The 15,362-nt window shown below is 40.4% G+C and overlaps 1 protein-coding gene across 1 annotated transcript in view; it reads right to left on the reverse strand.

Moving 5' to 3' along the window:
- VWA8 (von Willebrand factor A domain containing 8) overlaps window positions 1-15,362 on the reverse strand; it is a 315,962-nt gene that overhangs the window by 207,461 nt on the left and 93,139 nt on the right. The window contains 4 exon segments of the mRNA XM_019650364.1: window positions 1,689-1,766; window positions 3,537-3,705; window positions 12,150-12,263; window positions 14,464-14,624. Of these exon segments, the coding sequence (XP_019505909.1) occupies window positions 1,689-1,766; window positions 3,537-3,705; window positions 12,150-12,263; window positions 14,464-14,624 (522 nt within the window).

A 15,362-nucleotide genomic window follows, 5' to 3' on the forward strand; every position in this document is an offset into this window, starting at 1 on the left:
GTTCCAGATGCCGGGCATACAGCAGGGACCAAAACCAATGAAACCCCTGTGCTCCCAGAACCAAAATCTGAGTGAGGGAAAACAGACAATAAAAAATAAGTGAATAAAACATATATTGTGTCCAAGGGTAATAAGCCCTATGAAGAACCTTAAAGCAGAGAGGGAAAGGAATGAAACGGAAAGGATATGTGATTCTAAATGGAGCGCTTCAGGAAGCGCTGAAAAGGAGACCTCTGAGCAAATCCACAAAGAGTGCGGGAGCCAACCCGTCACTAGCTGGGAGGGGCCCTGAGGCAGGCACGAGTGTGTTCAAGGGACAAGAAGGAGAGGGGTGTAGCTGAAAAGAATGAGGAAGGGACAAGGAGTTGGCGATGAGGCCCCGGGGGTAATCAACAGGGCCTGTGACAGCTAGAAAATGGTCCTCCCAAAGATATTCACACCCTAGCCCCTGGAACCTGTGAGTTTTACCTATACGGCAAAGCTGACTTTTCAGATAACATTAAATATTTTGAGATGGGGAGATTGTCCTGGATTATTTGAAGGGCCCCTCAGTGCACGCATATGTATCCTTGTGAAAGGGAGGCAGGGAGATGTGACATGGGCGCACAGAAGAGAAGGTGATGTGAAGATGGAGGCAGAGAGTCAAGTGACAAGGCCAAGTCAAGGAACGCTGGGGCCGCCAGAAACCAGAAGGGGCAAGGAGCGGTTCTTCTCAGCCTCCGAGGGAGCGTGACCCTGCTGACACCTTGGTTTAGGCTCAGTGACACCCATTCCAAACTTTTGGTGTCCAGAACTGTGAGGGAATACACTTCTGCTGTCATAAACACGAGTTTATAGTAATTTGTTACAAGAGCCACAGCAAAGTAAAAAAGAACCGTAAGAGGAGTGAATGGGTTATTAGTGAAAATGGCAGACAAGAAGAAATAACAATATTCTAGGAGACAGATTAGGTAACACAATACTAGGACAACTATTGACAAGAGATAAGAGAACAGGTGACATACCAAGATGCTAAATTGATGAGACTTGCTTTCAGATTAAGTGGAAATAGCGGGAAAGCAAGGTATCAACAGTGATGTCAAGGTTTCTGATTTAGGTAATTTGGTAGCGAGATCACTAACAAAGTAAGGAAATTAAATAAGGAATAGGAATAGGTTTAAAGGGGAAAGACCATTTAGTTCCATCAGATTTGATGAATTCACAGTGATCCCATCATCACAACATCTTACGAGGAGGCACATGGCACTATTTCCATTTTACAGATGAGAACACTGAGGCTCAGAGTTAGCCAGTGACAGCCCTATATCTTTCCAGCATACTATCCCAGCATGGAAACACAATTAGGAATAAAGACTCAATCAGAAAAGAGAAGTTAGAAGATAAAGACATAGGCATTATCGCTGTGGGGGTACTTGAAGTCATAAGAACAGATGAGCTTACTCAGCACAGGAGACAGGAGCAGAGCTGAACCCCAGGAATCCCCCCTAGTCCTCTAAAGCTAAAGTTGTGTTCCATGATATCAGCCATGAGGAGCTGGGAGAAATGTTAAAATCATTGAAAGAGCAAAACATATGCGTAGGACAAAGCATAACATTGGAATAAAAATGCCAGCTTACAAAATGGATTGTAAAGCCCTGAACTCAAAGAATACAAAAGCAGCCTGTTGAGGACAGAAAATCCAGACTTACCGTCGGATCCTGAGTCTCTCTGAGCTTGTGTGTAAATGATAACAATTTGTCCAAAGCTTCCTGAGGTATATTTGGGACCTATTTTATGAGAGAGTGGAGGAAAGACAGAAAAAGTAAATTGGGCTATCTGATTAATAAACCACAAATTATGGCTACTTAGCAAATACTATGAGAATTACGTTTTTATAAAGTCCATGATTACAGGTTACACGTTTAATCCATGGATAAATGTACTTATTTGCCTTTTTTATTAACCCCCCCAATTTCTCTTTAAGAATCAGGTAATTAAAACCAAGTCACTCGTCTTAATTTACAATTCTATCGCCAGCATAAAACTGAAAGAAGCCTCTAACTCAAAAAGCGGCATGTAGTGTGCCCATAAAAAACTTTCATATACTATCATTTCCTTTTTTGTTGGCTTCAGCATGATTTTCTAAACTCTTAGTTTAGGCACTTTCGTACTGATGCCCAACTCCTTTGTTTGGCAGTAATCTGACATCCACGTCTACTAAGTCACGTGACGTATCCCTGTAAAGAGAATGGACGCTCAAGTCCTTTTTTTTTAAGGACTTTTAAACCACATACCCAAGGGACATGATCAATTTATCAGTGAACTCTGAAGAGTAGATGCTCAAATAACACACACGGATTGCCTTTATAACAATTTCAATTTAATGAAATATTAATTGATCATAAGAAAATTTTGCTTAAACAGTAACAAATTTAAAGTTTCAATGGAAACGATCAGAGAGAGTTGTTGGATCAATGACTGGTAGAATGCGGCCATTTCAGAAGTAAACCGCTCAGGGTTTCTTTGGTCATTTAAGTGATTGAAACTTTTTTAAATTCTAAGTTCTATTAAGTGCAGACTTTACCTAATTTCTTCTTTAAATCCATCCTACGCTGCAAGGACCAGTAGTAGCCCCATCCTCAGGTGAAGAATCTATGGTTGAGTAACTCACCCAAGAAACGGAGGCTCATAAGTAATAGATTTGGCATTTAAAAGCCAGCTGTTTGTCTTTAAAGCTTAAACCCCATCCTCAGCCATGTTCATAAGACCTAAAAGATTCATTCTGGTATTTTAAAGGGCAACTGTCCAGTAGAACTTTCTTTGATGATGGAAATGGTCTTTACCTATGCTTCCTAATATGTCAGCTAAAAGCCCCCATGTAGTTACTGACCACTTGAAGCATGACTGAGAAATTGAAATGACAAATTTTACTTAACGTGGCTAGTGCTACTACCTTGACTAGTACAATTCTAAAGCCCCGAGGGTGCTCAGCATAATGCCCGATGAAGGCGGACATTGAAGTAATGGACTACATACACACACTACAAGCCATCAGACGCTAAGCAGGTCCGTACAGCCCAGGATATATTACCATCCTGAGGCCAACAGCACTCCTTTCCTACAGAATCTAAGGAACTAAAATATATCTGACCTCCCTTTACAGTAGAAACTTAAAATTGTCACCTTTGGCGGAATATAAAAGGAAGAGGAATCCCTAAACCACCTCCACATGGAAAGAGGGAGGAAAGACATCCTACAACCACGGTTCTCAGAGAATGCTCGCAGGCCCGCAGCCTCGGCACCACATGAGACTGAGAAATGCCAAGTGCTCGTGGACCATATTCCAGACCTATCGCCTCCGCAACCTACATTGGACCAAGTCCTCCAGATGGGGCCGTAACATGGTCAGGTTTGAGAACCATTCACTGTATGAGGCAATTCGGGAGTAAATGGGGGAGAAAAAGCCAAAAATGGCCAACTCCACCCCTGTAGGCGTCAGAGTGATTTAAAAAGAGAAAACTGAAGGCTCCACAGGCTAGGGCTGGTCGCACGCTTACCATTTCCTTAATCACTTGGATTTCTTCACTTTTGACAAGTGGTTTCATGTAATGGAAAAAGAACATGGTTAAGAATTCTGGCCCCAGCCACTGCTGTGTTGTGCTTCCAATGACAGGGGGCTCTGCCAAGGCGATGATTCTGAAGGAGGGGTGCACAGGAAAAATGGATCTAAAAGAGAAAAAAAAAGAAAAAAACTTGAGCTCTCATGTTAGAAATTAGGTCATTGGTAGTTAACGCCTCGGTGGTGATGAGCCCATAATGCTGTTATCCAGTCAAAGCCATTATCCAAAGAACAAGCTTTGAAAGAAGTCAGGACATTCTAAGAACCTAAGATTAAAAAAGCAAGAGTCACCTACTGCTAACAGAAGAAGTACCATATCCACCGGTGAAACTCCATCTCTGGCATAAACCACTACTTTGGATATGCTGTTACGCCTACAGGAAATTGTCTCCATCGTCCCTTGAAACGAAACCCCATCCAGTTCATCTTCAGTAGAAAAGTCCCCTTTCTCTATTCAAAATCCCCTCAAAAGCTTCTGTCTTGCCAGGAACCAACTCTACGTCAGTCACAGAAAGGCAAAGAAGTATGATTCAAGATGAGGAGACGTTCCACAATACAGAAGATTAAAGCAGCCTAAGGGGTTGGAAAAAATTTAAATAAGAATTGGCCATAAGAAGGTCTTAAAAAGGTAGAGAAAACTGAACTTTTATATAATTCACTCTTTTGTCATTTTACAGGAAATGTGATGATTTTTAAAGTGATCTCTTTTATAAATCTCTGCTAGAAAACCCCAAATACAGGCACATGACTGGCATTTCTCCAGAAACAGACTATCTGTGGCCATTAACCATGATAACAGAACCCCACAGTTAAGTGATTAGGCAGCTAGAGCATCAACAGGCAGGACGGGACATGTGTGGGGAGAATCAGACAAGTACTCTGAAGATTTCAGGTAAGAAGATGTCCTCCCAATACAACAGGTAAGTCCATGAGTCCCCGACTGCATGATCTGTAATTTGAGGGGCCACACCATCATTTTTAAAAATCGTCATATGAAAGTTACCAGATATCATTTCATTTCTCTTGGTAGAAAAAAAAATTACTTGTTTACAGATATTCAAGCAGAGCTTAGGATGATGTGTCCAAAGGCGTGGTTCTAGGAAAAGAGGGAGTGGGCACAACACGGGCAGCGCCTGGGAGTCTGGGCGATAAAATGTCACTCAGGATTGCCACTCAACAGTCACCTAACAGAGTCTGGACACAGGAAATTCCGTGATCTGAAAGCTAAAAGGGGAGGTTATTCCATTTGCCACTTTTGCTACGGGGTTTGCTGTAAGCTGGAAAACTGCTTCACGGCCCAGCCACAGATGTTGGCCCATCCTCGATCCTCCTCTCTCCTCCTTAGGACAAAAGCCGGTAAGAGAGACAGAGCCTGCTCTGACTGCACGAATGCAAAGCTGCAGATGCCGCTTCCCACAGAGGGCAGTGAGGGATACTAACTCAGGAAATGGACAAAGCCCAACTTTACATCCGTAACCCAGAGAGATGAGGACAGCAGCTCAGCCGACAAGTCAGGACTGGAGGAGCAATCAACATGGGAGCATGAGAGCTCACTAGGGGGTTGGAATTTGAATGAGATGATGGTCAGGACATGTGCTGTCTGTGGCTTCTTTGTGGGACTAATTCTATCAGGGTACCTGAGTGACCTGGCCCAATTGGGAGGGCGGTTTCTGAGACAGCAGGTGAACAAGCAGAGAAGTGCCCACCGAATATAAGCAACCATTAAACTACAGACTAGCAGGATGGGAGGACCTTTCTGTTAGGTAGGCTCTACCCAAAGGCTTCCTTACATACAAATAGGTCAGATGGAAAGTCATTTCCTGATGTTTGGCTCTCCAAGTTTGAAAGTTAGACAACAGAGTGCTCCTGAGGACCTGTGCCAACTACTTCCAGGTGATGTAACGTACTGATGGGTAATACAAAGGCTGAAGAAGTGGTAAATAAGGGAGAATTAGGAAACAGACACTATTCAAATTTAAAATCAAGGTTAACTGTAATTTTACTAGACTTGAACAATAATAAATAACAAATGAAACTAAAGATAGAGCTTAACTTCAGATAAGTAGATATTTCCTAAATATTAAAAAGTTTTAAAGCAGAAAGATCTTAGAAAAAGATTAAAAAACAAACAAACAATGTATTGGGGTCCACATACCAGGGGTGCCAAAAAAATGTATACACATGACTTGTATTCATCTTTTGCTATTGGTATATATTGAGTGTTACAATTTTAAGACAGTTTTTTTCCTTTCTTAAAATGTGTATACATTTTTTTGGCCCCCTCTGTATTTGTTTGGTGGCATAAGTATATGTTTTTAGAAAAAAAGTACTTTCCAACACTTCTCAGCAATAAAAAGGAATAGATTAGTGACATACATAGCAACATGGAAGACCTCAAGATAATTACACTGAGGAAAAGAAGCCAGAACAAAAAGAGAACACACTGTGTGGTTCCATTTATATAAAACCCTAGAAAATACGAGCTATGTCAAGTAGTCGTAAATAGTTGCCTATGGGTGTGAGAGGAGGGTGAGAAGGGGCAGGAGGGATGACAAAGGAGTCAGAGCATACTTCGGGGGTCACAGATGAGTTCATTATCTTGATTGCGATGATAGTTTTATAGGTATATATAAGTATCAAAACGATCAAACTCTACACTTTAAATATGCACAGTTTATTATATGTCAGTTATACCTCAACAATGCTATTAATAAAAAAGAAAGGTTACAATAAGCTCCAGTCTTTTGAAGGAAATCATATGTTACATTGTTTGTCAAATCTGTATAGTAAGAAACTTGAAAGAATGATACAGAAGGTTTCTATAAAGACGCTAATCATGAGCCAGAAGATGATTTTTTTAACAGGCCACCAATACTGTAATACTGATGTTACCGTTCAGAAGAGGTTATGCAGCTCTGCGCACAGCCCATGTTTCCCCTTTGTTTTCGATGCAATGTCGCAAACTATTACATGGACACATTCCTTACTCATCTTTATATCACGCAAGGTCTAGTGTAATACTAGGGAGAGAGCAGGTGCCCAATAAATAAATACATGCATTGCTGCAGGTAGTAACCATCAGTGCGAGACACTTTTTAAAGACCTTTTTGATGGCAAGGACAAAATGAAGTGATAAGAACTGAAAATGATGGTTTCCTATTGAGAAAGCAGAGTGGTTAGTCTAAATTTGGTCTTGAATGAATTTGTGAGTGAAGGTGAATTCTCTGAATCAAAAAGAAAAAACCATACACACACTAAAAAGTAATTAGACCCTTCATAACCAGAGTTTAAAACTGTTCCTTTAACCATAAAAATGTTTAGGATTATTTTTCCAAAATAGGAATCTGTTTAAGGCTATTTGTTTTGAGACTCAAACACAAAGACTTAGGCATAAAATCCTGGCTCTACCTTGAGTTTTGTTAAAAATTTACACGGCCTAATTCATTAGCCAGAAGATGCTGAGGTTTCTGGGGAAGTAGGAGAGAAAGCTCAGATCTTAACTGTTTTCAAACATAACAATAAAAGTAAAATCTACCAATCTACCAAAAATCTAGCAATCAAGGATCTGCCTAGTGTCCAGTTATGGTTCATCACTGATCAATAATAAAAACTGAGAAATTATAAACGGTTTTCAAGGTTCAATCACTCATAATAAAAAATATTCAACAAAAATGCGAAAACATTAGCGCATATATAATTACAACGGAGACTACACCACTCATCTTTAGTGCTTCCCTGAGATACCCAAGGAGCCTATTCTTTGAAAATAGACTCATAGTAACACACTATTTTCTCAAGAAAACCCTCAGCCCTCTCAACTATGCTCTGACCAACAGCAGGAAGGAACACGTTTAGCAGCCTATATATTTGAACTCACCCTTTCCCCAAAGAAGTTTCGTTCATCAAAGGAAGCACTTCTATTTTGGTCCTTATTTCCTGTGAGAAATGCAGGCATGGTGTCTGGATGCGTGGCCGTCACGCTATTTCTAACCACCATGTCCACGGTATTCCTGATGGCTTGTTACAGGAGAAGGAAAGTCTCTAACATGTCTTAAGCCATTTCTAAGGGCATATTAGCCATGTGATTGATTACCTGCAAAGAATGTAAAAGCCCGCAGAAATGATCAAGGTATATGACCTTGGTGAAGAATTAGAATACAGTGAAGGTCAGCAAAGGAGGCAAATATAATTGCTTAGAAACCGGGTTTCACGCTTTGAAGCTGAAAGGTTTGGTAGCCCCCTGTTAGTAGCTGTTAATTATGAGACCCTATGGTTATCAGACTTGTCATTAAAAGGCAAAGCATTGCTAATCAGGAGATTCATAAAAGGAAATATCACTGGCTTGGAAGATCATCAAAAACTGAACTGATAGAATTACCTTTACCTTGAGTTTCCTAGAATTTATCCTAGCTTAAGATTTACTCACTCATTCAAAAATATTTATTAATTGATCTACTATGTGCCAGGTATTGCGATAATTAGAAACACAGAGGTGAAGTACAGAGTAAGACAGAGTCCTGGTGACATTATTCCTCTGGTCTAGTTATTTCTTTCTTTCTTTTTTTTTTTTAATTAAAGTTTACTGGGGTGACAACTGTTAGTAAAGTTACAATTCTGTAATACATCATCTATATATCACATTGTGTGCTCACCACCCAGAGACATGTCTCCTTCCATCACCACATATTTGATCCCTTTGAAGAAACAAAAACTCATAGACATAGACAATAGTTTAGTGGTTCCAGAGTGTAAGGGGCGAGGTGGGTGGTAGATGAGGGTCCAGTTATTTCTAAAGGCCCAACTGCATCGCTGCTTTCCTTTGAAAATGTGAGATACCACTAAGTTTCCTTTTTACAGTAATTAAAGTTGTGTGTTTTTGCTGTTACTTGTAACTAAAGGAGTCCCACCAAACACAAATACGAAAATTGTTACTACCTGAAAGCCTAACAGGTGTCTAATTACCAAACTGAGTCTAGAGGCAAGGAAGCTCTGAAATTTGCCTTTCCTTTGTTATTCCTTTGACCTTATTCTCTACCTCAAAACCCCTCACAAGAAAACCAAACATTAATAGCTGAGTCTGTTTAAAGACTATGTGAGGGCCGGCTGAGCGGCGCGATGGTTAAGAACTGGCTTGGGACGCCAGAGGGCCCCGGTTCGGATCCCACATATGAGGGCCAGTGAGACAGCAACTTGTCTGTTCCCCTCCCCCCAATTCCCCAGTGCTGTTCCCATCCCCCCAATTCCCCAATAAAAATCTTAAAAAAAAAAATCTTTAAAGACTTGAGAAATAATCACTCTGCTAAACTTCAGCTCTAGGTACAGAAATGAAAAAGATACACGACTTGTGTTATGAGTTTCTAATTTGCAGTTCCAGGGCTAATGCCAAGAGTGATAGATTAGATATGGACAGAACACAGGATCAACTCAAGCTAGACAATGGATCATATTATTTACAAGGACACATGAAATAAATTAATTTCCTCACTGAGTACAAATTTCCTGCTTTTTATGCTGTGTTATGTCCTTTTAATTAAGGGTCCAGTTCTCTATCCAATAAACACAGCCTTGAAAGAAATACTGTCAACTGGCTTAAAAGAAAAATCTAGCCTCATATAACCTAACGTAACCCAAAAAGAGGGCATATTTATTCTCAGAAAGACAAAAATGGACTATAAAATTTAATCAAGGTTAACCAAGAAAAGGTAAAGAAATTTACAATCCATAGAAGTAGATCCTGTAATATGACTGCATTAACAATAAAATAAAGAGAAAAATTGTTTACAATGATAAGAAAAGAGTGTTTCTCAGGTTAAAAAAAAAAGGAAGACTACTGATAAAGAAAGGAATTAGGCTTTCAAATGGCAGAAATATTTCTGACAGAGAAGGAGAATCAATTGTTAGACTTGTTGCCTCTGAAAAGTCAATGAAATCCTGATAAACTGTTAGATTGTAAGAGAGAAAAGAAAATTAGAAGTTCAGCCCAGGAGGTTCTATATCTAACTAACGAAAGTTTCAGAAAGAAACGCCAGAGGAAATGGGAAGGGGGGGTGACATATGAGATACAAGTATGAAGAACAAGTCCAGATTCTGGGAGAAAAAGGAACTTTGTAGAACATGAAATTGATAGAATGCTTGATCGTGCAGAGAGATTTAGACAACAGGGGAAGTGTTTGGAATGGAAACGTGAGAAATAAATAGAATATAGGGTCACTTCCTCCTCTCTGTTCTCATAGCATTACTGTACAGATCTCTAGTCTATCATTTAAAAGCTGCATTGTAATTGTTTATTCATATATCTGCCGCTTTTCATATGTAGACAAGTACTAACTAGGAAAAGCAAAAAGTATGCAAGAAAGGATAAACAACTGTAGTTTACTGAACAGCTCAGCTGTGGGTAGTCCTTATGTTGTGATAATAATCCTAATACTCAGTCAAGTTCCAAACGAAATTACACCATAACCAGGAGAAATGGGGACTAGGAAGTATGTATGTAGGAAGTGGGTGGAGAAAGAGAGCTGAGCCTTAATTTTCCAGAGTAGAAAATCAAAAGATACTGCCTAACACTGAAAAACAAAGCAAGAATCGAGAAATACCAGTGAAAGGTAAAAAAAAAACCAAAAGAAACAGCCAAGAGTTGAAAGGGGTAGCCTTTGGGGAGTGGCAAATGCCACTGTCCTAGAACAGGTGACAGAGGACTGATATTTTTCATAAATATCCTTGAAAAGCCATCTGGCTCAAGTTTCATTGATGTTTAACAATAAAAAAAATTCAAATGAAAATAAAAAAGAAGTCAAGAAAACCAAGCAGTGCTCTGACCTTTCTCCACCTGCTCAGAGTGACCTCTGGAGACAGAATTGGGTCTGGTTTATATTCATGGAGGAGCTGAACTCAGCAGTGTTGGAGATGGGACACTCTGAGAAGGACTCCTACCAACCGCTCTGGGCCAAGCCCTGAGTGTGACGCTCAGGCCACTCTGTTCCTCAAAGCGTTTTCATCTGTAAAACTGCTTGTGACCATGAGCGAGAACATGGATACTTTTCATAGAGAAGGCTTGTCATTTCCTGGACGTGTGGCTACACGTCCATCGCTTCTGAAGTCCTAAGGCAAACTGGTGGGCAGGCTTGCGGGGAGCGGCTGCCCAATTGCTTCAGTTCATCTCCCTGACAATAAAAAAACTTCCCTGACAGATGATTCAGGTGCAAATAATGTACAAAAGCTGAATGTGAGAAACAGAAGGTAGGAACTGACTGGGATCTTTATAGCCTGCCTCCCTAACACTCAACAAAACCATTTACTGGGCTAGAAAATTTGATGATTCTCACCTCAGGAGCATAGATAGCTGTGGAATCAAGTGAATTTTAAAATAATTTATACAGAGATGGTAAGAAATCTAACATTTCCTCCCTAGGAAAAATTTCCAAGGCAATTTTGAAACAAAACTCTTCTTCAAACATAACACAATAAGAAATACACTTAATTATCATTTATAGGGTTGTAATGTTTTATGTGTGGCAGCAAACCCTTTGGAGGGAGGTGAAGTTTCAATTAAATAAAATCCGATTAAGTGACTAGGAATTCCCCAAAGTAATCATCTCTAATTATGTGAAAACAACCATGGAAATGTAATGAGACAGAAAATAACTTATATTTGCCAAACCTCCTCTAAGGGAAAGCACAATATGCAGCTGAAAGAAATATTTTCGTTCAAGCTTTTTATTTTGAAATTTTTCAAACTCATAGAAAATTTGAGAGAACAGGATATGAATACCCATATATCTTTCATCTAGATTTCAGCAATTCTTAAGATTTTACATTTGTGTTCTCTCTCACTCCATCTCTCTTCTCTTCATGGAGTGTGTGATTGTGCACACATACATGTGTTTTTTTCCCCGAAACATTTGGGAGTAAGTTGTAGACCTTTTTACTTTATCCCTTGAAGATCTCAACATGTGTCTCCTAAGAATAAGAATACTATCCTTCATAACCATGATACCATTATATGTTTAACAAAATTAATATTAATTCAGTATCATGTAGTATATAGATCGTCCACATTTGAACTCTTCCAATTGTCCCCAAAGTGTCTTTATAGCTGTTTCCATTTCATGTCCTGATCCAGGATCCAATGGAGTCCCGTACATCGCATTTGGTGGTTACATCTCTGGAATATGTTTAAGCCACAGAGCATGTCCTGCCTCAGGTGGCTAACCCCAGGACTAGCTGATGACTTCTGAGGAGAGCGGGCCCAGTTAACTGCGAAACATGTTTGTTTGTTGGTTTGTTTGTTGAAGGGCTATGAATTATGGGGCCCAAACTGAAAAGCTAAGACAACAGCAGAAGGATCACCTTCTTAAAAGTAAGGTTCTTACGAAATGTTTACGCACTCACGTAGGCTGAGAGTACAGAGTATGTCTCGAATTGCAGCCTCAGGTTTTAATAAGTGCCAAACTGTGAGCAAGGAAGGGACACCAAATAAGCTATTCAAAGTTCTCTGAGTTTGATCCTAAGTTTAGGAGAATGAGGAAAAGAAGGCACGTGTGTCCAAAATTACCTCTGCTGCAGCTGTTCGTCCGACATTTGCAGCTCCTCCTTTAAACGCGTGTACCTGTCTTGTCTCAGCAGCCTGGAGCCATCATAGAGGCTCAGCTCGCGATCATGGATCAACCTAACGGAACGGAAAGTCAGAAAGCGAAGCAATCAGCTTTGAACGGTGAAGTTATTGGAGGCGGACTCAGTTAACGTTTTGATAATGTCCATTATTACTGGCAGTTGAGTCTAACAATTGTAGATGCACCTTTCGGAATTTCAAGTTGACGCTTGCTGCCACACTTGGCAACACAGCTGGCTTGCGTACTGAGGGGCAGTACTCATGGACCCTAGATGTGAGCGGGAGCAGAAGGGGAGGAGCTGGACGGCGGGAGGAGGAGGGAGGTGAAGCAGCTGATGAGTGACTGGGAGCCCCAGCAGGTGCGTGTGAGTGAACAGGCCGTTGGCACACACTCCCTTGAGTCTAATGTAACTTTCGAAGGCATAGTATGTATTATCAAAATATTGGGTTGTCGGAAAAGTCATGACGCATTTTGGCAACGAAAAACATAAAAAAATACGTCATGATTTTTCCGACAACCCAATAGTTCGATCTGTGGAATTACAGGATTTAAAATATCGTAACTTTTTACAAGGAAACACATAGTGCTGTTTCATATTCCCACTATGATGGCGGCCTAGCCATCCCCTGCACTAAAGCACCACATCATCATCTCCCAGAGGCTGCAGAGGCTGAAAAGGACTGTTATAGGTCTCACACCAACCTCCACGTCTCCTGTCGCCCACGTTCCAGGGGCCCCACCACCTCCACTCGGTAGGGAAGGGCTGAGGGGAAGGGAGGCTGCATGTCGCAGCGCGTAGGAGTGTGGGCAGTGGAGTCCGTTGGATCTGGGTTCAAATCCAGCTCCGCATGTTATTAGCTGAATGACTGGGGGGTAGAGGGGGACAGAGATTTTAAACTTTTATCTTTTATAAAATTAGGGCAATACTATCAACCTTATATTACAGTATCGCTGTGAAAATTAAACAGCGAACGGGAGGCAGATGCTTCCTATAGTTGTTCTCTTTGGCTGCACATTGGAGTCTCCCGGAAACGGTTCGATGCACCTTCCGAAATTTCAAGCTGGCTAGTGCTGTTACACTCAGCAAAAACTGTTAGTTTCTGTATCAAAAATTTAAAAATGCCGATGTTCAGACCTCACCATGGATCATTCCATCAGAACTGGAGGAGCGGGAGCCAGGCATCAGTAATTTTTAAGTCTCACGCCCGCAAGGTGATGCCAAAGGAGAGAGCCTGAGACACACGGCCGGAGCGCCATGCCCAGCACAGGGCCAGCACTCAGTTAATGTTCGAAGCTGTTACTACTGCTTCTTGGCCTACTAGGCAAGAGATCGCTAATAAACAGGGAGCGTTATTTTGTTTGTGTCTACACTCATCTGTTTGGAAGAGAAAAATATTATAAATCTATGGAATGTTTATGATAAATTACTGAAGCCATTTTAAAAGTCTCTCAAATCTAATCAGGATTAACACAATATTTTTTTGGAATCTTTAACTACACTTGGTATGTACATTTTTTTCAAGGACAAAAAACTTTGGTTAGTTGGGGAAATGAATTATTCTACTTATTTGAACTTTCCTGGTAAGTTAAAGTTAAAAACCAAATTCTACAAGTGACAGAATCAAGATGTAACAACAACAACAAATCAGTATCATTAATCTCCCCAAATGTCACAGAATGGGAATATGTTCCCGGAAAGTTATGCATGAAGTTTTTTCTTAACATTAAGTTCAAGAGAAGTTAATTAGGAAAGTGTGGATATTTTTCCCATCTAAGCTAAGAGAACAATAGTTACACAAAGGTTCGAGTCTGTAAACTCAAAGTGAGCTGTTTCAGTTTATATAAAATATGAAACAGCTATTACACATTTTATATAAGGAACCACATTTCTCTAAAAAAAAAAATTCCAACAAGACAACCAGTAACTTAAATCTGAGATTCATAAGGAGTTTGTAGACTGTGGAGCTGTCCTTCTGACATACTGTAGAAACTTCAGCAGTGTGACTTGTCGCATACATTAACAAGCATATATAGTCTTTCAAGGTCACTACTTAAAAGTTTTCTTAAACACAGACGTTTGCTATGAAGTTTTACTGTATATGCTGTGTTTACAATTTTAAAAAAGCTGCTATTCTACTTGAATATAAAATTTTAACTTTCTAAACATTTACGCAACCCAGCTGAAAAGCAGAAGGCTGCGCGAGTTCCGCACCTCCTGTTGACTTGGGGTGTTTTGTGTGTGTGACCCATACAGACCTTTGCAGGACAGCGAGGGTGCCGGCGTTGACCCGATGGATGCCATCCAGGAGGACCAGCTTGCCTTCCAGCGCAGCTGTCACGAGGGGTGACGACCGCCAGGCAGTGTCTCCATTGGGAAGGGTGTACCTCTGCTGCAGCAGATCACGCGCGGTCATATCCTAAACCAATCCCACCAGCCACAAAAGAAAATGCGGAATTAATTTTTAAGAATGGATGGCAGCTTATTTAGCTTTATATTGGGTCATTTGCAACAGATGGCACTAGTTCATTTTTGGAAGTACCAGAGTCATTCGCATCTATGTTATTGCCATTTCATGTGACAGCTGACAGTTCTAGCTCCATTCTAAAAAAAAAAAATTGAGCAATTTGGTTGAGTTTTGGAGATTTTACAACAAGTTGAAGATGGAAGACCAAACTATGCATTTTTGCCATATTTTACTGTTTTACTTCTATAAAGGGAAGAACATGCATCAAGCTTGTGAAAAGTTACATAAAGTTTACGGTGACAATGCTGTAAAAGAACATCAGTGCCAATGATGGTTCACGAAATTCTGTGCTGGTGATTTTGATCTTAATGACGCTCCTCGGTCAGGGAGGCCCACCGAGGTTGATGATGACAAAATAAAGGCATTGATCGAGTCAAACCCATGTTACACAACACGAAACATTGCAGAAACATTGAATATCCATCATTCAAGCGTTCACGACCACCTGAAGAAGCTGGGATACATAAGCAAGCTCGATATTTGGGTTCTGCATGAACTCAAAGTAGTTCATTCGATGGCGCATATAAACATTCGTAATATGCTCGTTAAATATGAGGAAAACGATCCTTTTTTAAAGCAACTGATAACTGGTGATAAGAAGTGGATTCTTTACAACAATGTGGTGTGCAA

Source organism: Hipposideros armiger, unplaced genomic scaffold, assembly GCF_001890085.2.
Source record: "Hipposideros armiger isolate ML-2016 unplaced genomic scaffold, ASM189008v1 scaffold_140, whole genome shotgun sequence".
NCBI classification, from domain to species: Eukaryota; Metazoa; Chordata; class Mammalia; order Chiroptera; family Hipposideridae; genus Hipposideros; species Hipposideros armiger.